The sequence below is a fragment of the Aspergillus lentulus genome, assembly GCF_001445615.1.
Source record: "Aspergillus lentulus DNA, contig: Alt05, strain: IFM 54703, whole genome shotgun sequence".
NCBI classification, from domain to species: Eukaryota; Fungi; Ascomycota; class Eurotiomycetes; order Eurotiales; family Aspergillaceae; genus Aspergillus; species Aspergillus lentulus.
Genome location: NW_028322121.1, coordinates 1,302,664 through 1,325,340, shown reverse-complemented (window position 1 = coordinate 1,325,340; position 22,677 = coordinate 1,302,664). Strand labels below are relative to the sequence as shown.

Genomic DNA, 22,677 nt, shown 5'->3' with positions numbered 1-22,677 from the left:
GTTTGAAGTTTGTCGATGGCGGTTCAGCTGTTATGCGGATCCCATGCGACGGCAGGTCGATATTTTCAGAAGTAAAAATCCAACGAGAAGTTTCCGTGATGCGTTTTCTCGAGTTCCATACCTCCGTCCCAGTGCCTCAGATCCTTCATTATGGCATGCCCAAGGAGAGTCTAGATGAACTAGGGCCGTTCATTATCATAGAGTATATCGAACACGAGTACGACTTCGTCGACGCGCTCAATACACCGGAAATCCCAGATGATGAGCGACCAATCCTGGATCCTCAGATCTCGGAGGAACGGCTAACCTTTGCTTACGGTCAAATGGCCGATATCATGCTTCAGCTGTCAAAGCACACATTCACCGAAATCGGCTGTATAGCCCGCGCAAACGAAGAAGATGACTTTGACGACGCTTGGGTTGTGAAACACCGTCCATTGACGTTGAACATGAATGAACTTGTCCAAGTGGAAACTTTCCACCCCATCTTCTCCCTGACGGTCCTTTTCCGACATCATCATCCTACTACCAGGCCCTGCTGATATGCACATAAACCACCTTGTTGCTCAGCGTAATTATTCCCATGCCGTCTGTTCATGCTTGTACGGAAAACAGTTACAAAAACGTTCCTTAAGAGGAATTATACACATCTGACCCTCAATCCTGGAACGCCGTTTGAACCCTCGATGTTCCGGCCAGAACCAGCTTACGCTGAAGTATATACTTCCTTAGGAGGTGCTGTAGAGCAGAACAAAATGGATATTTTTCTTACTCGGTAGACTTACCCTTTTCGGTTCTTCTCTCTTTGGAGCTCTGCTCTAGTCAAACTAGTCCTGCACTAATTGATCATGTTTGACGAGCTTAGTGGAGTATATTGTAGTCTTCAGTCTCACTGGATGAGCAGATATTGCAAGAAAGACTCAACTGCCCGAGCAATGAGTAAAGTAGTGGGATCTATGGCGATATAATATCATTGCTCACTAAACAAGCAATGGCAAACCCTACTTCTTCCTAGATTAAGGCCCCTCACATCCTGACTGGGAGAGGATTACATTATATCCTACCAATATGTCTCCCCGTAAGCTTCAGCCGATATACCATCAGGAAAAGATCAGCTACAGAGAAAAGTCCTACTTTGTGTCGGCTCAAGGGCGAGTGATGCTGGCATGGTGTATGCCTTTTGTTTTTCATTCATGGGCAGCTTCTACGGTGTAACGTCGTTTGATCCATAATTAGTATTCTTATAGGCTTAACACGAGTCTTCCAAGGACATTAGTTAAATTATGTCAGTCATTGGTCAGCTTCACATAAGCTTAGCGACAATCATCAAAGCGTTGCATAATATGTGTAATACTACTATTTAGCTAGTCGGAAATTAGCGCTCATAACATAATAAACTAGCAATGATTATGGAAGAACAAGCAATTCAGCCCCAACACTTCTGTTTGGTAATCTTTTCTTCCTGTGCATGCATTCATTAGTACGATTGATCGATTGATCGATTGATCCTGACAAAGAATATGCAAAGACAAATGTCAGCTTTAGCTTTGTTTCGCCCGGTACATCCCATGCTCACATTGCGTGAAACAGGAGTTTTCAACCAACCGAGCCAATGGCTACCTCATACTAGGCGTTATGGACAGGAAAGCGGAATCTGGAAGCAAGCAAAGCAGCACGTGTCGAATCGGAGGAAAGTGGTCGAATAAACGTTCCAGCAGTTCTGTAAATCCTTTACCAAATCCTAATCTGGCTGCAGAAGTCAAGTATAAATAAGGTGCAAGGGTAGACATTCATCCATGCCATAACACTTCCTCGTACCCTACTGCCATCCACAGAGAAGCATACCTACGTTGGTTCGCTATGTATTTCCGCTTAGAAATGCTTGGGCTCTATGCCCTAATTACAACATTGACCAGTCCGACACTGGCATTGCCTACGGTTCCAACAACCACCCCTTCATCTATATCGACTGTCTTCCAGTTCACTCGCAACGGCACCTGGCTCGAAAACCTTGCAGTCCGCCCTAACGGCAACCTCCTCGCCACGCGCCTTGACACCCCCGAACTATGGCTAATTGACCCAGCCAACACCAACCCCGCAGAAGCCGGGTCCTTGTTCTACACCTTCCCCAATGCCACTAGTCTGCTAGGCATCACCGAAATCGACAGAGACGTCTACGCAGTCATCGCAGGCAACTTCTCCATCTCCACCGTCACAAGCACACCCGGCTCCTACGCGATCTGGAGACTCGATGCCTCGGGTAGAGCACCCTCAGCGAGCATCCTGGCACGGATCCCCGAAGCCGAGTTCCCGAATGGCATTACGCGATTCGGGCAGAACCTACTTCTCATAACGGACTCCGCCAAGGGCGTGATCTGGCGGCTGGATATGAGGTCGGGAGTATACGCGCAGGCGTTGTCTGATCCGTCGATGCTTCCTGCTGCGGGCCAGCCGTATGCTGTTGGTGTGAATGGGATTGATGTACGCGGGAAGTATGTCTATTATTCGAGTACCACGCAAATGTTGTTCTGTAGGGTTCCGGTGGATAGCAATGCTTCCGCTACGGGGCCTGTTGAGGTTATTACTAGTGGGATTACCCCGGATGATCTGATGGTTCGGAGCGATGGGACGGCGTACATCTCGACGAACCCAGATAATGGGCTGGTGAGGGTTGACCCGAAGGGGAGAGTCAGGTTGGTGGCTGGGAATCAGTTTACGATTGCTGTTGGTGGATCTACAGCGGTTGCTGGAAGCAAAGACGGTGCAGTGTTATATGTCTCGACCAGCGGGGGACAGTTCTCACCCATTCTTGGTAAGCTTATTGAGCCGGCTAAGGTGGTGGCTATTCACCTATAGGTGATGACTGTCAAGTGGCATGGCTTCAAGCTGCATTGTCAATCCAACTGCTTAGAATTAGACCTTAGTACCTAGTCTCACACCTGATACCTGATTAGACAGTGATATTCAGATTGCATGACTACAGTGACATTATATCTCTCAATTCCTGCAGCAGTACGTGACCAATAAGTAAGAGTCCTAGTCTATCCAAGTAAAGAAAAGAGACTGCACCACTCCATGCTCAACCTTCTCCTCCCCCGGCATCTGAGAAACAACATCGACAGGTCTCTCAAACCTCAGCTCCACCCTCTTCTCACCATTCGCCGTCTCCCACCTCACCGTCGCGACATTCTCCTTACCCACTGCCACTCGCGCCAAGATGCCCTTACTCAGCCTCAACCGCGGCTTGAACAACACCCTCGTCGCCCCAGGGGCCACAACCCTCACCCCAGCCAGCTCCGTACAATACTCATAGATTGGCACACTCCCCCAAGCATGACAATCCGAGCGCTGCCGCACATCATCCTCCTCCCACGTCGTCAAATTACACTCCAGCATCCGCCGCCACGGATCCCACACCCGTCCCCAATACGCCTCATATGCCTCATCCCCCGCCATTGAGAACGCCCGCAGCGCATAAAACTGCATCACATACGAGCACTTCGCGAAGCTGGGCTCCGCAAAACTCTCCGTCAGCAGACGCGCGCGGTCACCCTCCGCTACCGCACCAGATAATACAGCGAACACCTGGCAGTGCTGCGAGTACGCTCCCGCGTCGGCGATCTCCGCCGTGGAATCGGTGAAGAAGCGCCCGTCGTAGCAGTGTTCGCGGACGGCGGCGTGGACGGCCTCCGCGCGTGCGGTATACTCGGCTGCATGACCGGGTCGGCCCACATCGTGGAGGAGCTGCGCGGCTCGGTTGAGGACGTAGGCGTAGAGGAGGCTGAAGAAGGTGTGGCGGTTTGATTGGCGGCCCGACGTGGGGACGCCTTTGTCTGGATGCGTGTCTGTCGCGCCCCAGGTTGTCACCCAGTCGACGTATTGCCAGACGTCATCTGGGAGGTTGCTTACCAGCCCGAGCGGGTCGATGTGGGCGTGGAAGAACTCGAGGACGCCGTCGATGCGGGGGAGGAACGAGCGGGCGTAGGCTGTGTCGCCAAAGTGGAGGTGGTGGTCGCAGACTTGGAGGATCCAGTAGAGGGAGAACCCAGCGATGATCTGCGGGACGTGCGAAGGGAACCGGGACTGGGTGAGGCCTTCTGGGGTGACGGAGGCGGCGAAGTTGGTGATCGCCTGGCGCATGAGCCGGTCGTCGCCGGAGAGGAGGTAGTGGAATAGACCGACGGAGCGGCTGTCGCCAGAGTATCTGATAATGTTAGCTAGAGCCTTCATTTGCGGAGTGGTGGCTTACTGGAGTTGCTCGTAGAACGGACAGTCGGAGTACCCGTCGAACATGCAGTTGCGCAACGTGCGGATAGAGACCTCCCAGATCCTCTCGCTGTACTTGTCTCCATCTTCCTGCCAGCTAGCCTTGACAGCCATCGGATAATTGACCTGGGTAGCGTTGAATGACAGAAGCTCAACTGGTGCAGGCCCACTGGTGATCTCAAGCCGGATCAGTCTGAATGTCCGAAACCAGAAAGGCTCATAGACGACCGCCTTTCCCGCTGGTAAATCATATATCACCTCGTCATACGGCCCAATCAGATGTCCATTCACAGCGTCCAGTCGATCAGCTTTTGTGCGGAAAAACGGGTATGACCGTGGCTCTTGCTCATATCCTTCCGAATAGGTGATCTTGAGCGTTATGCGAGATGCCTGCGCAGCTTGAAAGGACCACCGCAGGAACGCAGTTGAATGGACATCTGCCTGGATTTCAAGGACATGCAAGGAACCAGGCGGGAGTGTCAATGTCTGCTTTGCGTTCAGAAACGCCGTCCATTCGTCGATATGGTTGCCACTCTGGCACTTTCGGACAAGACCAACACCCACGGGAGACTCCTCCGGCATAGGGATCTGGCGAGGCCGTACACGCCATGGAGACAGATCACCATTCAGCGTCCGTATTCCGTACACCATCGGCGTGACTGGCTCTTGCAACACAGTCGGAGTAATCCGCTCGTTAATCTACCCGATTAGTCTCTGCCACTCTTCTGCAGAAAACAGATACCTACATGCAAAAACACATCGTCCACGAGTCCCATTGGGAAGCGAACACTCTCATCCACCTGCACCAACCACCCTTCCTTAGTCTGCACATCTACAGTCTCCGTCTCCGTCTCGATGGTCCCCACAACCGTCAGCCCTGGAAAGGCCGTCCTCTCAAAGGGCATCGCGCCCCTGCACGCATTGAAATACCTCAGCACAACAAATACAATCTCATTCTCTCCCACACGCAGATAAGGCGCGATGTCCACCGTGTCATAGTACCAGATCAGCGGGCTGCCGCGGGCGGGTCCAACTGCTGCCCGTACGCCATTGACATAGAGCTTATAGCGTGTATCCGCAGAGCAATGAACTGGAGCTCGTGTAGCAGTGGAAGAGAGAGATATGTCATGGGTGAATCGGACAATTTTACCGGCTGTGTTGGCAGGCGAGGAGTCGATCCAGTTTGGGGCCCAGATCCAGTTGGACTGGAGGGAATTTATAGTCTAGATATTTAGTATTTAGGATGTTGGATTAGAAGAGGGGAGGCACCTTTTGTTCTTGCGGAGAGATCATGTTGGATTTGAATCCTGGATATAAAGATTTGATGCAGAGACGTAGTTTAGAGGATATTTATCTGGTTTGATGGCTCGGGGTTATCGGGGGAACGATCACCGGCATTACCCCGCGTACCATACTCCTTACTGTGCCGAGATTCAAGAAGCATAGATAGACGAAGGAATAGCAATTCAGAAAGTTAAACCTTCAGGGCTACTTTCGCTGTTGAGTTTGCTAGCGCTAGTGCGTGGGTTGGACCGGATTGCGATGTGCGTCTAAAGAGGATAATTCCTGCGGTTTAGCCTCTATTATTATCTACGGCGGACTGAATGTACAAACGCTCCAAAATATCTTTCCTTGCTAGGGTTGCATAACTGCAGAACTAAATACTCACATTAAATAAAGAAAGCTAGGGCCTCGTACACACGACTTCGTCCCTGCCGCCTTGTTGTCGACAGAATGTAGAAATGTATTCTCCCAGGACTGGCTTAAACGGCGGGTAGCACAGTTTCAGAGAATACGTCCTATTCTCGCCACAGGCAGATGAAGTAACGGCAGGTAAGCAATGATAGAAGGAATCCAACGGCCCCTTTAATGAAAGAGACTACAGATAGACTAACAAGGCCTCAGATGCCCCAACGGTAAATGTCGCCTTCCCCGAGCTGACGGTAGCTGTCTCCGTCACAGCTGTGCCCTGGATCGTACAGGTTCCGTTGGCAAATGTCTGCCCTGCGACTGTGGGGTTCTGTCCATGGTCCACGCGAGAAGTGGCATATGGGGCTGTGAGTCGCTTAGCCGTTACGCGGGAGGAGGATAACCCGGTCAAGGTGTATGTCTGAGTCGACCGAGTGCCACTTGTGTAGTAGTCGGAATTGTAGAGGAGAACACGGATTGGAGCACCATTCTGGTATATAGCGTAGGATGCATATGCGGTCGTCTGATCGTCGAGAGGAGCGATTTGATCTGCGTTAGCCAGCGCCATCGTTGCAAAGTAGGCTCCGTAATAAGGGGATCCCATGTCGTAGCGTCCCCACCAGCAGTATTGGCAGTTGCCGATCGTGCCTTGATGGAAGTAAAGAGCCTACGAAGTCCATTAGGCAGGCAATGCATGCATGATTAGGAGTGCTCACCTCGGTGCCCATGACAAGCGTTTGCATCACATAATCCAGAATCCAAAGAGCGGCGCCAAACGTCGGGCTGATGCCACCGCCTCCTTGCGTAGCTGGAGGGGGTCAGTCATGAAAACTAAATTTGCAAAATGTGCTTACCAGAGTTGGTTTCGCCAAAAATATGCGGCTTCCCTTTAGCAGCGGCCGCAGCAACTTCGGCCGCAAAGGGCTTGATCTGCGAGGCAATGGCGCTGTGGCTCATAAGGCTCGCCAGATTGGCAGTGCTGGCCGACTGCGGGTAGTTATGCGAGCAGTAATCTTTGACGTAACTGTTGGCAGTTCCCTCAGTGGCTGTTAGACCAGCGATACTCATTGGAGAAGTGCCGAAATATACACCGGCAGATATCATATCTGAGGTCGACAGATTGCCACACACTGCATCCTGCCACCCCACCTGCGATGAATAGTCCGCCGAGGCTGTCCAGGACTGCGAGTTGGCAATCGGGTCACTGCTTGAGTAGACTGATAACGGTCAGCCGTAGAATGAGTAACGCTCGGACTGGGGATTGCGCACAATTTGGTTCATTGCCTAGCTCCATAGCATACAAGTTATTCATCTCGGTCTTTGCCAGAGTCGCTGCGGCAATGGTGTTTGAGAGATTATTTAGTCGCCGATTCAGACCAAGAATCACCTCACCGCCGTAGCTTGCAGCTAGAGAGACGAATGGTGGTCCAAATGTGAGACTTGTTGGGGCATCGCCGGAAGAAGCGACGGTATAGGTGACAGCATTGGTCGATGAAGCATCGTACGTCGCTCGGTCTCTGCTTATGTGAGCATACACGCTGCGTAGGCTGATGACTGTTTATACACATACTGAGTAGTCCCTCCAATTCGCAAAGGAGGCCATACGCCAGTAAGAGCCTTGAAGTTCTGGAGACAGGTAGTCGTCGCGGCGACATTGTTCATGTAAGCCGGAAACGCAAAGAATTCAAGACTAGCCCAGTCAGAGATGCTATCAGTGCTGATAGAATGACACTTACGAGACACCGACGGGTGCAGCCGAGAGCTGCCCACTAGCATTGGACGGTGGTGTAGAAGGGACTGCAAAGGTTAATGCTGCTGCCACCACAGGAACGCAGCTGCACAGCACAAGGGGCGCGAGAAAGAGAGCCATGTTTACCGCCTTAACTGTTTGAGACTTGTTTGAGACCTATGGTATCCTTTATTCCGAACCGTTCAGATCTATATATGTACACAAGTATTCTCTTACCCAGCAAGATCGGTTCCAGGTCGTCAAGTACAAACTACAAACCCCACGGGGAACTTCCCCCGGACAAGCAGTATCCGATTTCCCCCACCAATCAGACTAATCTACATAATGAATGTCGGCAATTGTCACTCCCTTCGGCGAGTGATCCCCGCTATACAGTTGCCGGAGGACTAGTTTTCTCGTGCATATGATAGTGGCAAGGATGCCCCATCCAGCAGATAAGCTTTTCTGCATACGCAATCGCCAAAGCTTATCCTTTGCTTCAGCAGCTCAAGCTTCCCGGAAATGCAGCCTGGACTCTAATGTCGGCAGATGTTATACCGAGCTCTAAAATCCTCGTGTTCTGGCTCTTCTGAACAGCCTGGAGAAGCTGCTCTGAATTGGCCGACTTGAGTATGCGGGGAAGTTCCCCTTAGTTCAGGATTCCATTAGAGTCTGCACTAGAGGGCAATCTGGCGGCGAAATTGTCCACGTGCATTAGCAGACATGCAGTGGCTGAGAGACAAGATCCTAATTTGACCCCGTCCATTAGCAGTCGGGTTCTTTTCCACCGACAAGCACTTAGTGGCTGACACACGAGATTCACAATTTGCCTAGTCCATTGAGTGATATTTGGTCTGATTGTGGGGTTCCCCGCACGGAGTGAAATTCGAGGCATTGGGGCCGCTAAGTCATGGTCTCAGTCAGTTTGGAGGATGCTTAAAAGAGTCTATTTGCTCCAGCAGGTTCAATGATCTACTCTAGAGTCGCGTCGCTGCTGGCTTGTTGTTCGTTCGTTTCAAGATGTCGACCGTCAACAGTTTTGAAAACTCGCAGAAGACTGGCTCGGCTGGGATCATCAAGACTCAGGTCGAAACTGTAGAGCATTCTCATCCCGCCGAAATGAACCCTGCGACTGGCAAGGATGCTGCCCCCTTGATGTTCTCGAAGGAGGACGACCTCACTGTTTGGCAGTCGGTGCGACGATACCGGATGGTCGGTGTGATTGCTATGGCGGCAGCATTCAGCGCTTCGCTGGATGGCTACCGTAAGTTTCAACATAAATGGTTTGAGAGCAATGAGACTAATTTTCATCACGCAGAGATCAACCTCAACGGAGGCATCGTTTCCAATAAAGGCTTCATCCGACAAATGGCCACGGCTGGCACGACCATCATCGCGGGCAAATACATCTCAGCCTGGGGCGGAATCCAAGCGACTGGACAGACAATCGGTCAGATTGTAGGTTCTTGTCTTTTCTAAAGAGTGAGGGTATGCTAAGGAGGACAGCTTCTCCAATATGCGACGGAATCGCTAGGGCGAAAAGTAGCTCTATATATCATTTGGCTCACGTTCGTGGTGGTGAGTTGTACACTGCGTTATTCTGCGGTTTCAAGGCTGACGGCCGACAGAGCGTTCTGATAGAATCATTCGCCATGAAATGGGAACACTGGCTCGTCGCAAAGCTGTTCTCGGGAATGGGTGTTGGTATGCTCCAATGCACGATGCCACTGTATCTGTCTGAGATTGCTCCGACGCAACTCAGAGGATTCTTCATCAATGCGTACACCTTGTCAGTAAAATTCCCATTTACTGTCTTTCAAACTGTGGTCAAGATACTGACCCAAATAGCTGGTTTGTGGTAGGGCAATTGTTCGCCTCGGTGGCTCTGAATAGGCTGAGTGCCGCGGATCCGTATGATTTCCGAACTCCCATCTACACCCAAGTCAGTCATCATCGGGCGTCTCCCCTTTAATCCGAAAGTGAGCTAATCGATAGTAGTGGGCTATGATAGGCGTCGCAGGCATTATTTTCATCCTCGTTCCGGAGACACCCTGGTGGCTTGTCAGCAAAGGCAAGACCCAACAAGCAGAGAAGGTCCTAAAGACATGCAACGGTAGTGTGCCAGGCTATGATATCCACGACCAGATTGTCCGTACCGCTCTCATTACAAGTGATACGCCAGACTAACGCCGCGTATAGAATGTGATGTCTGCCACCGTAGCGCACGAGCGAATCCTCGCCGAACGCAACAAGGAGCAAGGCATGTGGGCTGTTTTCAAAGGTCGAAACTTGATCCGATTCATTATTGCTGGATGGCCCAAGATCACGCAGCAGTTTATCGGGTTATCTGTGTTCAATACCTACGCCACATACTTCTGTAAGGCTGTTTCCCCCCCTACCTTCACACTTCGCAGCTGACCCTTCAGTCCAATATGCTGGGAACAAGAATCCGTTTCTGGTGACCGTCATCCTTTCGTGTGTCCAGCTCATCTCCATGCTCGCCACAGCCACATTGACAGATCAACTCGGTCGTCGTCCGTTGACGGTGTATCCCTATGCTGTGACCGTTCTCTCAGTGCTGTGTCTGGGTATTATCGGCTGCTTCGACTACAAGACGACAGCACTCAGTTCTCTGCTGGTTAGTTTTAATTTTAAACCCCCTCGACCCCCTTCATATGTATTTCAGTATAGTGATGAGTTGAAAGATCTTCTTTGCCTGTCTGGCGACCTTCTCCACGACTGGTGCGTCCGCCATCGGATACGCCTACGCAGCCGAGATCCCTCAGCAATGGCTCCGCGCTCAGACAGCCGCCTGGTCTCTGGCTTTGTCGAATATGATTAGCATCATGTTTAGCTTCTGTACCCCGTTGATGATCAATCAGCCACCTACCAAATGGGGCCCAAAGACCGGCTTCTTGTGTGTATTTTCCTGGTTGCTGCAACGGACAAGCACTAATCATCAGCAAATAGCTTTGCTGGTACTGGTACCATATCTGTGATTATTGCCTGGTTTATCCTTCCCGAGGTAACGCGTCGCACACCGGGTGAAATTGATGAATTGTAAGTGGCGTCTATCGATGGCCTTCCTTTCGGATCTTGAATATTATCTGACAACTGCGTTGTAGGTTTGAGAAGAGGGTCAATCTGCGCAAGTTTAAGAACTATGTCACTGATGCTCGAATCACTGCGGATGAGTACCGCAAGCAACAGGAGTCGGCTTGATGAGCCATTCTGCTACTGTGGGAGTTAAGAAGAAGCATACAGACAACGGAATAGCAATTTAAAGATCAACTTCAACTTCTATACGACTCTTTACCATTTAACTAATTTCAAAAAGCCAAGTCAGAAACTGATACCACATTCCCGCACACCTCATCTCCCGCCAATGATCTTAGCGTTCACGCCACTATTCAGTTCCATACTGGATGATATGTGACATGCACGCAATTACTTGCAGTGCTTGTGAACGCTCCATCCAACACAAATAGCTCCCTCGTAGCAGTTCCAAGGAGCACGGCCAGCAGTAGCACAGTCAAGGAACTACAGTATCTCGTCAGCCACTTTCTTTACCCCCATGCAAAGGTTAACTTACCTCATCCCCGCACTTCCAGAACGGAGCAGTACCGACACAGTAGATGTAGGACCAGGCCCGCTTGCCATACTTGGCAATCAGTTTGGCGAATTTGATGGCAAGCCTCCACTTGGCCACGCGCTTCTCGAGGTCCTCGTCGTCGTCGTCCATGTCAGCGAGATTGACTTCCTTGCCTTCGGCGTCGTAGAACGTAGCAGCTGGGTCTGTTAGTTTCTGTTTCCAAGGCGTGGAGAGAGGCAAAGGACGTACTTCCTTCCGCGGTCTCGATGGCGGTGACCTCGAGGGTGCCATCGACATCGAAGAACTCCATCTTCTTCTTGCCGTCTTCGAGGACGGTGCTCACGATGTTGCCGTAGGGAGTGGCGACGGTGCTGTTGTCGCTGAGGGCATCCTCGCGGGGCATCAGGGAGGGGTGGCCGATGGTAGAGGCCAGGGCGACGTGGCTGCAGAGAACCACCATGAGGGCGTTGACGACGACGATGAACTTCATTTTGAAGATGATGGCGCTGTAGAGCTTTTATTGCTTGCTTTGATTGCTTGCTTGTTGCTTGCTTGTTTCTCGCTGGGTTGCTGTTGATTCCTCTCGGTTCTCGTGGACGTCGAGGGGTTTATATACCTTTGCTTCCCTACAGGAAGCCCTACTCAACCGAAGCGTTCACCATCATCACGGAGACAATCTCGGATGCTTCGATGCTGTTGCCATTGCTAATTTTGCCATCCCCAGATGAAGCCGATGGCAACCGAACATGAATACGATGCAACCTCGTATCATCATTCGAATCCCAGCGTCTCCCTCACCTGCGGAATCCTGTCAGTGGAACTGGACGCTTGGCCTGCAGAGGCCGATCCCTCCGGCCCTCGTATTGGACTTGGCATCTTGAGTATCTGCTGCCAAGCCGTTCGAGGACTGCTATAAAAAGCTCCGGGGCTGTGCGTGTGCCCAGCGCCAAGGGAGCCAAGACCTCCCACTCGCATCTGCATTGGGGTTCCTCTATGCTCTGTCTTGGCGGCTTGGACTTCTCAGTTTGGAGGTAAATCGCGATTGCATGGAATGAAGTCACTGAGGGTGTATGAGATGAGGCTACTCTCGTATTCTATTACTTACTTGCCCTCTTGCCAAGGTCTGAAAGGCTCGCGTGGGATGCAGGCTTGTTCGGATTGCTCGGTAAAAGAAGCAGTTCCACTGAGGACTTTGGTCAAACTGAGCCGTTTTTCTCTTAGACTTCGTGTGTAGCAGCTCAAGCATGCAAAACTTGATACTCCTGCCTCATGTTAGTTCAATGGGACTATTCTCCAAGGCTCTCAGGTTAATCCATCAACCGCAAGGTAGAATTCAGTTCCATCTCCCGAACGAAGACGCAGATACGAGAGCTGATATTATTTTTACGCAACAGATTCTTCTAGATATTTACTTAGTGCTGTGGTTCATGTCCAATTGTGCTTCACCCTTGAGCCACTGTACTGGAGGATTCTGGTTGAGTCTGAGATTTGTGCCATGACCAAGAACTCATCAACCTCGTACGATGCCGCATGCATTGCCTCGTCCAGATATGGCAGGGCTCTACTGAGTGGCCAAAAAACGGGAAAAGAGGAGCCTCGTGGAAATAGCCTGACTGGAGACGCTTGCATCGCGTGTCCGGTTGTATCCATCTGTGACTTGAACAGTACGGAGGTTCCTGTGGTCCTCCGCGGCAGCCCGGGATAACAGAGATATACAGATCCTGAACCTACAGATATTTCCATACTCCTCATTTGTACGCCTTGTATCTATGCTTACACTGGCCAAGCTGAGACTTTCCTGCTCGGGTGATAGATCATCGAATCGTCGACACCTGCTTCCATTGCTATTCTACACTCGTGCTTCGCGTAGCAGTAACAGAGAGCGTGCACTAAGTGACGAATGGCAGGAACATGTCGTCCCAGGCTCGAGGGCGTTCAGGAGATTCCGGTCCAGACCGAGATCCCCGACGGCCTCTATGGCTATTGTCGGACCCTCCTTATTTCGATTCAACCAAGTCGGACCAAGTGGGACAACGGGCCGAGGGCAGATTACATACCAGCATTTCACCTCTTGCAATTCATGCAGGAAATCCCTTATTCTTTCTGTCAAAGCATTTTGTCATCTGTGTCAGTGACAGTAGGTACGGTTATGAGGGATCACGATGAATATGGCAGGAATGGACTGCAAATTCTCTGAGCCTAAACCTGGGCTTATCCTGAAGTCTCCTGCTCACCTTCTTTGGAGCCCGGCCTTATTCCGCTCCTATACCGCAGCTGCTCGCTTTCACAAGGTTATTGACGTATCCATCAGCATTTGTGGGCTCTGATTGTCGTCCCCATAACAACACTGGCTGTGAATTCAATTTGTCAGACAGTATATGTCTACTTTCCTTCTGCCTTTAACCGCTCATAGATGATAACTTGCATAAGGAACTACAGTGTCATTTTCCATCTCTCGAGATTACTCTGCAACCTAAAGCATCGTTGTTGTAACTTGAGAGTGAGAAAGAAGGAGTATTCCTTCCCTTGTTAGTTTCCCCTTAAATTGTTGATCTAAGCTCTGCAAATATATATCCACACCTCAGCATCTCAACGCATTCATGCACCCCATATTTACACCCAATTATTTTCCGTAATCTAATAGGATACTTGGCGTAATGATCTTGGTCTCCAGTATTGGACCCATCGAGGATGATGAAAGGATGGAGTTATGGATCGTGGGTGTAGATTAAGCTTAAAGTAAACGGCCAACGAGAAGAGCTGCCTAGACAGCTACGATGCTTGGTTGTGAACAGTTACAATCATTTGACCGGCTCCTCGTAGAATCAATGTAAAGACGAAGGATATTATGTTTTGCTTGACCCATCAGTGCATACGTAACCTTGTATGGCGTGATTCAGATTGTGGCCGGAGAGGTCAACAGAAGATGGCACGACATTCATTGCGATCTTCTTATTTATTAAACAATTTTAATCAATTCATATATACACAGACTATGATTAGATTGACAATATTCGGTACATTTCCGAATATATTGCCCTAATCGTCATTGCAGGATCGGCCGCGTCATACCGTGTTTCTTCTCTGATGACCGCCTCAAATTCCTCAACGGCGATGATATATCTGAAACTCACCAATCAAATCAGCCGGCTCGACGAATCAACTAGCATGATTCATGCCGCACGCGGTGGAGCTGTGTCGCAGAGATATCGGATCACTTACCGGAACCTACATAGATGGTGGAGAGATCGGCATTCGAATCGCCCTGTACAGACATTTTCGTTTCCATCGCCGATTCAACCAACTGCTGGATTACTGGTGGACTGGCGTTCACTGAGTAATTCTACATCTCCACTCGACGGAGAATTTCTGAGAGAGAGGATGCTGTTTGAGATGTACCATGGTCATCGACTGGTCCTCCAGGGGTTGAGACTAGAGAACCAACTGTATATAAAACCAGCGATGTGCAACTCATGGCTTATGTTTCGTTCTTCAGCACATCTCACCCTGTCATTCTTTTTCCTTTCCTTCATTTAACTCTGTCATTCGTTTTGTGCCTACTTCCAGGATGAAGTACGCTACTCTCTTTACCACCGTTGGCGCTCTGGTCTCCCAGGCCATTGCCATTGGCGTCCAAGGCACCGCCGAGGGTTTTGCCTCGTCCGTGACCGGCGGTGGCAGTGCTACCCCCGTCTATCCCTCCACCACCGACGAGCTGGTCTCGTACCTTGGTGATAGTGAGGCCCGTGTGATTGTGCTCACCAAGACCTTTGACTTTACTGGCACTGAGGGTACCACCACCGCGACTGGCTGCGCTCCCTGGGGTACTGCCTCTGGCTGCCAGCTCGCCATCAACAAGGACGACTGGTGCACCAACTACGAGTCGAGTGCTCCGTCTGTCTCGGTGACATAGTATGCTGCTCCATCTGTTTTGTTTCATGGTACTAACGGAAGTAGTGATAATGCCGGCTCGCTTGGTATCACCGTCAACTCCAACAAGTCCCTCATCGGCCAGGGCACCTCCGGCGTCATCAAGGGCAAGGGTCTTCGTATCGTCAGCGGTGCTAAGAATATCATCATTCAGTTAGTATCTGCAAAAGAAAAGGGAAGGGTTATACTGACTGGTCAGGAACATCGCCGTCACCGATATCAACCCCAAGTACGTCTGGGGAGGCGACGCCATCACCATCAACCAGGCCGACCTCGTCTGGGTCGACCATGTAACTGTACGTTCCTCTCACACACAACAAATTGGAAAAACAGAAGACTAAACGAAGTGATGATAGACCGCCCGCATCGGCCGCCAACACTACGTCCTCGGCACCGAAGCCAGCAACCGCATCACCCTCTCCAACAACTACATCGACGGCGAGTCCGACTACTCGGCCACCTGCGACAACCACCACTACTGGAACATCTACCTGGACGGCTCCAGCGACAAGGTCACCATGAAGGGCAACTACCTGTACAAGACCAGCGGCCGCGCCCCCAAGGTCCAGGGCAACACCTACCTGCACGCCGTCAACAACTACTGGAACGACAACTCCAACCACGCCTTCGAGATCGGCGACGGCGCCTACGTCCTTGCCGAGGGTAACCTCTTCTCCGACGTTACTGCTGCCGTCGAGTCCTCTAGCTTCACGGGCGAGCTGTTCGGGTCTGCGAGTGCTTCGTCTACCTGCAAGTCGTATATCGGTCGGAACTGTGTTGCCAACTCGTTCTCAAGCTCTGGAACGCTCTCTGGCTCGACTGCGGATGTGCTGTCCAAGTTTAAGGGCGAGACTGTTGCCGCGGCGAGCGCGGCTGGCACTTCTCCTGCTTCTTCGGCTGGTCAGGGTCATCTGTAGACTGCCTGTTTCGATGGGGGGAATCCTATAATCGCGTGGACTGTACTCTAGTCAATTTTAATATCAGTCTAACAATAATTGGTGAGAAGATGTGTACGCGTAGTCATCGATTATTACCATTTCCAATGGCTCATTGACAGGAGATATAGCTAGACGGTTGCACAATGTTGTATTGATTGTCTAAGGGAGAGCAGGCTCCAGTCGCATATGCAAGTTTAGCCTAGGACTGGGAATCTTGCAGAGATCGCTCAACCATCAGCGGTAGAGAAGCACAGCTCACTCATCATATATTGCACCACAAATCAAACAGATGTGATACAGAGATTCATAGAATGCGCAAACGTGGTCGGAGAACCAGAATGCAAGACCTATATGTTCCCAGTGTATTCGATCCTGCTCACGGCTAAATGTCTCGACACTCGGACTAAGCGACTAGAATATTTCTCAACATTCAGGTCGCTTTCAGTTGAAAAGCGCGAGCCAGACACGACTGAACCATTCATTTGACTCGCTTCCGTCAAACTTTGACAGCAGTCGAATGCAACGAAGCTCCATCACAACTGCGTGATAGTCCATTGCAGTAGGTTTTGAGATTTCCCTGCACTGTAGAACGCCTGCGCCCGGCCTGACATGGGCTGGTTCAATCACGTCGCCCCCATTCGTGGTTCGTGGGCTTGGCGCACGGCGATTCTGACGCCAGACTGGATGAGCAAGCTCGAAGGAAATCATGCTCAGCTGCAATTGCCTGACTTGTGGCGTTCCAAAATGAAGAACTTTCACTGAGGAAAGTCTAAATTTGGATTGGGCGCGAAATTCCTCGCGGTCTCGATGTTTCAATCACCGGGAAGTGCTCTGCAAGCGCTTCAACTACTCGCTGGTTGGCAAACATCGTAATAGAATCCACCTAGTACGGTTTCAGTCACACTTTAGGTACCTTGAAGATGGAATTCAAGTGATGTCCAATGAGGCTCTATACGTGAGCCCAGCCATTCGCAACGAGCACCTGCATCTCGTTAATTAAACAGAACTCGCCGGGTTCATGCCGGCCACTAGAGAGACTCTTCCACTGGGCAACTCTCCGTCGCACGACCCACTTCTTGAAAAGAGTCGTGGTAGCCCAACGTCGGAATCTGTTCTCCCACAGGGCCAAGGCAATATATTGTCGAGACAGCCAGGAGCCAGCTGGATGGACCTTTTCGTATGCGGGCGCGTTATAACCAACTCGGACCTTGGGATTCACGTAGACGCCCTGATGTCCAGAGAGAGGATTGTCCGCATGGATCAAGCAACATTCAGAGCCCTCAAGATGAAACAGTGCTAGAGAATCGGGAATCCCACGGAATCGCAGCGGCGTGGTCGAGACGAAGGGCTCAATGGGCATAGCGACTGTTCACGCCAGGTGAGTCAAAGCAAAGGAAGAAAATACACTACGAGCATAGAGTGGTGTGGGGGGGAAGAAAAGATGAGCCTACCCATGCCATTCCAGCAACTCTTGACGGGAACAGGGGACATGTTGAAGAGCGCATGCCGAGATGTTGTAGAACGGAAATAAGGCCACCTTTGCATAACATGCTCGTCGCCGTGGCTATCCCGCAAAGCAAAAGTATCATAATACAACGGAGGTCGGGAATAGTCTAGAGAGCAAGCTGCGGCGTATACTCCATCGTTTGTGTCAAGCAGTTCAATAACGTCATCCACCTGCGGGCGTCCCACAGGGTGAGAAGTCATTCCCTCGTAAAGGTTGGGTAGGACTGATACGTACGGTGAATACAACGTCATTGACGAAGAGAATCTTATCAAATGCTATGCCTTGCCGTTCAAGGTCCTCCAGAGGACGCAGGGTCAAATTTCGAAGCCGAGCCAGGTAAGGTATTCGCCTGAGTTCCTTCCGACCGCGAGGAGTATCTATCCAGCCTTCACTCGAGGGAGAAACGGAAATCTCATCCTCGTGAGTAGTGTCTGAGAGGGTGATGTTCCGTCTCACACCGAGTCGATCCAGCTCAACATCAAGATCACGAAGCGCACCCTTTGTATCATCCCAGCTTCCGCTCTCATAGACACTGACGAACACATTGTCCGTACCCCATGCTTTGACCAATTGAATGATTGCATCATTCCAGTGACTGCGCAAAATAGCCTCGTTGTTCCAGTGCATGCTCGCAATGTATATTCGCTCCGGTTTCTGTGGCATACGGGGCTTGATCGCTTCCGCAGTTGAGACTCGTTGATAGATGAGGAGCACTTCTAGGAGAGTCCAGAGCGCGAAGCAGATCAACAAGGCCTGGAGAATGCGGCGGCGCGGTCCGTACCGGCGAAGCAGCCCATGACGGAGAAACGAGCCGAAATCAGAAGGGATCAGGTGCATTTCGAGCCGGAAATTGCATCATTAGATCAGTTGTTTAGAGTGAGAGAGCGAGACAGGATGATGTTGTTTCGCGCCAATTCTGCCGTTCTTTACCGATAACTGAGCTCAGGAGGGGAGAACATCACGTGCCAGCTTCGAGCCATGTCTCCTGCCTCGGACAAGACTGGATCACATTATCAGCCCAGCCTAACACATTGCAGATCATATGGCCCTCGGAGACAAACTGTATGTCTTTATATTTCATGTCTGAGGAAGCAAATAAAACAGTTCGCCTGAGAAGGTGCTTCACACGCGGAACAAGTCCAAGGCATGTCATTGGCCCAAGACTATATATATTTAGCGAGACAGCGAAGTCCGCAGCCGATGCAGTGCTCTCACATATAGCATCATATAGCAGTCATATCACTCCTTCATTTACAATAAAAAACCCAAAACCCTAGACTAAACATTCATCCACCCCCTCTGACACAAAACCAACAAATACCCATCCGGATCCCTAACCGTAACCCCCCACTTCTCCCAATACTCATTCGAATGTTGCACTCTGGTCCCCCCATTCTCAACCAACCTCTCGACAACCCCCGGCTCAATCGCCCCATCCACATAAATAACTAACAGATCCTCCTCCGTCGGCCTCGGCGCATTCTTTCCGTCGTTGCCATGCACCAGCACCAGCTCTAAATGCCACGCCGCACCCGGCCACCCCAGCATCAGCAGCTCATGGCCGCCCTCGACTTCGTGTGCGGGTCCACTCCGCCAGAGGACTTTGAGGCCTAGTCCGGTCACGTAGAAGCGTTCTGCGGCGGTGAAGTCACGACAGGGGCGCGCGATGCGGATGTGTGAGGTTGCGCTGGGGTGGTGGCCTGTTCCGGGGGTGGCTAGGGTTGGGGTTTCGGGGGTGGGGTGGGTCATTTTAACACAGTGGGATGGTTTGAATGACGCATGCAATGGTGATGGTAATGAAGCGACTGTTATGGGTGATAAGGCTTTAATATATGTGTTTACACAGGGCTAGACCTTTCTCCTGGGCTTCCATTTGTCAGGTGGGGGCTGGATACGAGAATTAGTCAGGTGAGGTCTTCGCAGGGACAGTTGAGTCGTAGGATAGGATTAATGGAAGCTATACACGATGAAATCATTATCTGCAGGGGTAGTACATACTAATGCAGACGAAAGCAGTAATAACAATCAGATGGCTGAATCCGAAGCCGAACATACGAGACCAACGCCATCCCAACATAATGGTAATCATAATACCTTTCCCTCCCGGAGTAGCACCTCAGTCAGCATCGCGCGATGCAGTAGTTTATGCAGAGCTATAACATTAGAACGGACCCTAGAACATACAGAGGCAAACTACTACGTACCTTCCGGCGGTGTCCCCTGCGGCGCATGAGGCGTCACCCGCTCATAATCAACCTCCGTATCTGGAATCTCAAGCTACAGCTCCATCAGCAACGCTCATCTCGCTTGGAATTTAACAAACCTCACGAGCCCGCAGCTCCGCATGAAGTAATTCCGCTTTGGCTACTACATTCCGCAGTAATTCCTCCAATTGCGCCGCGTGCGCGCGAACAGAGAATAGTGATGGGAGACGGTACTTGCGCGAAAGCAGCTTGCGCCAGCTGTACCATTTCACGGAGGATGCAGGGATCGTGTAGTTGTGTTTCGTTAACCAGCAGAGTAGCTCGGCGTGGACGTAGCAGAGGAAGACGCCGTGTTCGACGCACTGCGAGTCCTGTTTTGAGGCGTTGATGAGGTGGCCGTCGGATTCGGCGCGGGAGGAGTACTGGTGCAAAAGGGTCTGGATGGCGGTTCGGTCGAAGCGGTTGTGGTGGAGATTGTTGGCGACTTCTTCGAGGAGAGTTCCTAGGCGGGATAGAAGCTCGATGGCGTTGGGGTCGTTGCTTTCTTTGGACATGATGGTTGTGTTGAGGATTGATGGTGAGGGATGTGAGGTGCTGGGGTGTCTCATGGTAATAGATGTCGAATGTCAAGAAAAATCATATGATCGATAAGCTGATCTGCATCGCTGGTTCTATGAAATGGTGGTTGCTGTGTAGCTATGAACCATGGAATGGATAAACCTACAACTGCCCGACAACTTGATCCGGACGGGTCTCTAAAGTCAATGCATACATGGTAGCGATGATAATATCCTCAATTCTAGGACTGTATTGCACACTATCTATCGGCCTTGACAGTGTCGCAGCCACCAAGGAGTGAACAACGAAGCGTATTGCTTCTTCAACAACTCCCCTGCCGCAGGAGGGGGTTTGGGCGGTTCCACCTCGTCATCCGAGTCCTCGAACCCTATGGGAGGGGATCTTGCCCTGATCTCTACCTCTCCAAACTCTCCCCCGGTCGGATGATCCAAATATACACTGACATTCTCTTCACGGAACGTAGTCCGCACCTTCTCATCCAATGTACGAAGAATACCTTCCCAGTTGCCATCCAAAAGGTGTATAGTGGACAATGAAAGGCGCCGCGTTGAGGGTCCCAGCCCGGTGCAAAACCTCTCTAGCTCATCTTGCTTCACAGAGACGTGCGAGATTGTTATGTCTTCGATGCGTGGCCAATTGACAGCACTAAGAACAGGGTCTATATCGTACCAGCCCTCCATCGTGGTGCGGCCATCACTGAGGCCAAACGAACTCAAGTCCAACGATACAGTTTTCAGATCTGCACTGCAAAGTACAGTGGTGAGGTACTGATCGACATAGTACCTTTCTTCCGGTCGGAGGTGCTCGTGGCGAACGCGAAGTTTGGCGTAGTTCATTCCGAAATCGACTGTCCAGAGGCTGCTGCACGCCGCTCGAAGATCCGACCATGCTGCTGGATCGGTGGAATTGCTCCCAGTATCGGGACAGAGCAGCGAAAAACTGCCTCGCCATGGAAACGGCCCAAGGTAAAGATACCTCAGCTTGATTCCGGCTTTGTGTATGGCAACCGGCAGGTCGAACAAGATCCTGGCGGGCGTAAGTTTGGCATCGCGCTCAAGTAAGGGATAATTGCCATGGCGCAAATCGCCGATCTTTTCCCACTCTAGCGCTGCGCTCATCTTTCCGGGAAGCAAACTCGTGTCTCTTAGTACAATTGACGGGTTATACCAATCAAATAGTGGTTCCATTTTGTCGGTGAAGCCCAGAGTAATCGTTTTGGGCAGTTGGGAGATACAAGATGCAAGCGTGGTGACGAACGATCCACTGGTGATCAGCTGCAGCTGCTCTTCATGTTTCTTGCAATATTCATTATAGCCTTGGACGAAGATCTCCATGTGCTCATCCGCCTCTGCTTCGGCGACATCGTCATTCTCGTCACTCTCGTCGGAGTGAAAATAGGAGTCCCACGAATCACAGATTTTGCGGTAATTGCGTTTCGCTTCTCCATATTCGCTCAGGTCTTCTGGGTCTGTTTCATCGTCCGATGAATACCCCCCGAGCCAGTCACAGCGATGGGCCACTTCATACAATTGCTGCTTGCAATAGCTCTTGAATCGCGGGCAGTCTGAGACAAGCTCTTCTGGACGGTATTGCAGCCCGACTTGGATGACATGCACTCCTTGAGCTATCCGGGGACATTTGCACAACTCCACCGCTCCATTCAGCGATTCCTGGTCAAGATCTACGCGGAGGATTGGACACAGCAGCGGAGACGCCAGATCGTTGAACAGGCTGCAGACGAGGCGGGTTTGGCGGATCGTCTCGCGGGCAGTCCGACGGGCAATACCTTCTTCACGGTCCCGGAGCGGCGACCACCTGAAAATTTCAGGATAAATATCGGCCTGTCGTTTGATCCTTGCGTCCTGGAAGTAACCAAAAATCTGGAGCAGAATATCTGCAGGCAAATCAACGATTGTAATTGGTCGAATCTTTGCGCGTGAAAGCTCCATTGCCCCTGCTCGAAGGGCGATGCGGCGCGTGTCGATGTCACGGAGTACAGTGTTCTTCCTGGTCTCCAGGTTGTCCTCACTATCCTTCCCAGCATTGTTATCATCCTTGCCGTTCTTGCGGGGATGGCTCGTCTCATATTGCTTCGAACTGATATATCGCTCAAAAGCATCGAGGCGACTCAGCTCTTGATAGATTTCATCCAGACTAAGCGTGTCGACATCCTTAAACTCAGGGTCCCACTTGTCGAGCAGATCCATTTGATCGGCGGAGTGCGTCGTGCGCAGATTTGCATG

General features: G+C 51.0%; 10 protein-coding genes across 10 annotated transcripts; 4 read left to right on the top strand and 6 right to left on the bottom strand.

Moving 5' to 3' along the window:
• Positions 1-98: 98 nt before the first annotated feature.
• On the top strand, positions 99-542 carry ALT_3084 (uncharacterized protein; the record flags this gene model as incomplete). Its single annotated transcript, XM_033557658.1, has 1 exon — positions 99-542. The coding sequence occupies one exon, from the start codon at positions 99-101 to the stop codon at positions 540-542; it is 444 nt and encodes a 147-aa protein (XP_033413549.1).
• A 1,318-nt stretch (positions 543-1,860) lies between these two features.
• Positions 1,861-2,856, top strand: ALT_3083 (uncharacterized protein; the record flags this gene model as incomplete). Its single annotated transcript, XM_033557657.1, has 1 exon — positions 1,861-2,856. One exon carries the CDS (start codon positions 1,861-1,863, stop codon positions 2,854-2,856), a length of 996 nt encoding a protein of 331 aa, XP_033413548.1.
• Positions 2,857-3,036: 180 nt separating this feature from the next.
• Positions 3,037-7,825, bottom strand: ALT_3082 (beta-glucuronidase; the record flags this gene model as incomplete). Its single annotated transcript, XM_033557655.2, has 9 exons — positions 3,037-4,204; positions 4,250-4,965; positions 5,013-5,471; positions 6,158-6,622; positions 6,672-6,763; positions 6,810-7,172; positions 7,225-7,472; positions 7,526-7,645; positions 7,692-7,825. The coding sequence occupies 9 exons, from the start codon at positions 7,823-7,825 to the stop codon at positions 3,037-3,039; spliced, it is 3,765 nt and encodes a 1,254-aa protein (XP_033413546.2).
• Positions 7,826-8,704: 879 nt separating this feature from the next.
• Positions 8,705-10,906, top strand: ALT_3081 (uncharacterized protein; the record flags this gene model as incomplete). The annotated part of the gene is made up of 11 exons (XM_033557654.2): positions 8,705-8,948; positions 9,003-9,142; positions 9,191-9,262; positions 9,313-9,473; positions 9,533-9,626; positions 9,683-9,832; positions 9,884-10,061; positions 10,111-10,322; positions 10,390-10,601; positions 10,655-10,744; positions 10,810-10,906. 11 exons carry the CDS (start codon positions 8,705-8,707, stop codon positions 10,904-10,906), a joined length of 1,650 nt encoding a protein of 549 aa, XP_033413545.2.
• Positions 10,907-11,131: 225 nt separating this feature from the next.
• Positions 11,132-11,766, bottom strand: ALT_3080 (uncharacterized protein; the record flags this gene model as incomplete). Its single annotated transcript, XM_033557653.2, has 3 exons — positions 11,132-11,224; positions 11,277-11,473; positions 11,526-11,766. 3 exons carry the CDS (start codon positions 11,764-11,766, stop codon positions 11,132-11,134), a joined length of 531 nt encoding a protein of 176 aa, XP_033413544.2.
• Positions 11,767-14,844: 3,078 nt separating this feature from the next.
• On the top strand, positions 14,845-16,123 carry ALT_3079 (polysaccharide lyase family 1 protein; the record flags this gene model as incomplete). The annotated part of the gene is made up of 4 exons (XM_033557652.2): positions 14,845-15,188; positions 15,234-15,359; positions 15,406-15,502; positions 15,563-16,123. The coding sequence occupies 4 exons, from the start codon at positions 14,845-14,847 to the stop codon at positions 16,121-16,123; spliced, it is 1,128 nt and encodes a 375-aa protein (XP_033413543.2).
• Positions 16,124-17,093: 970 nt separating this feature from the next.
• On the bottom strand, positions 17,094-18,488 carry ALT_3078 (glycosyltransferase family 69 protein; the record flags this gene model as incomplete). Its single annotated transcript, XM_033557651.1, has 3 exons — positions 17,094-17,509; positions 17,596-17,821; positions 17,886-18,488. The coding sequence occupies 3 exons, from the start codon at positions 18,486-18,488 to the stop codon at positions 17,094-17,096; spliced, it is 1,245 nt and encodes a 414-aa protein (XP_033413542.1).
• Positions 18,489-18,929: 441 nt separating this feature from the next.
• Positions 18,930-19,400, bottom strand: ALT_3077 (VOC family protein; the record flags this gene model as incomplete). Its single annotated transcript, XM_033557650.1, has 1 exon — positions 18,930-19,400. One exon carries the CDS (start codon positions 19,398-19,400, stop codon positions 18,930-18,932), a length of 471 nt encoding a protein of 156 aa, XP_033413541.1.
• A 99-nt stretch (positions 19,401-19,499) lies between these two features.
• On the bottom strand, positions 19,500-20,409 carry ALT_3076 (glyoxalase family protein; the record flags this gene model as incomplete). Its single annotated transcript, XM_033557649.2, has 4 exons — positions 19,500-19,538; positions 19,746-19,804; positions 19,856-19,928; positions 19,975-20,409. 4 exons carry the CDS (start codon positions 20,407-20,409, stop codon positions 19,500-19,502), a joined length of 606 nt encoding a protein of 201 aa, XP_033413540.2.
• Positions 20,410-20,676: 267 nt separating this feature from the next.
• On the bottom strand, positions 20,677-22,641 carry ALT_3075 (uncharacterized protein; the record flags this gene model as incomplete). The annotated part of the gene is made up of 1 exon (XM_033557648.2): positions 20,677-22,641. One exon carries the CDS (start codon positions 22,639-22,641, stop codon positions 20,677-20,679), a length of 1,965 nt encoding a protein of 654 aa, XP_033413539.2.
• Positions 22,642-22,677: the final 36 nt, after the last annotated feature.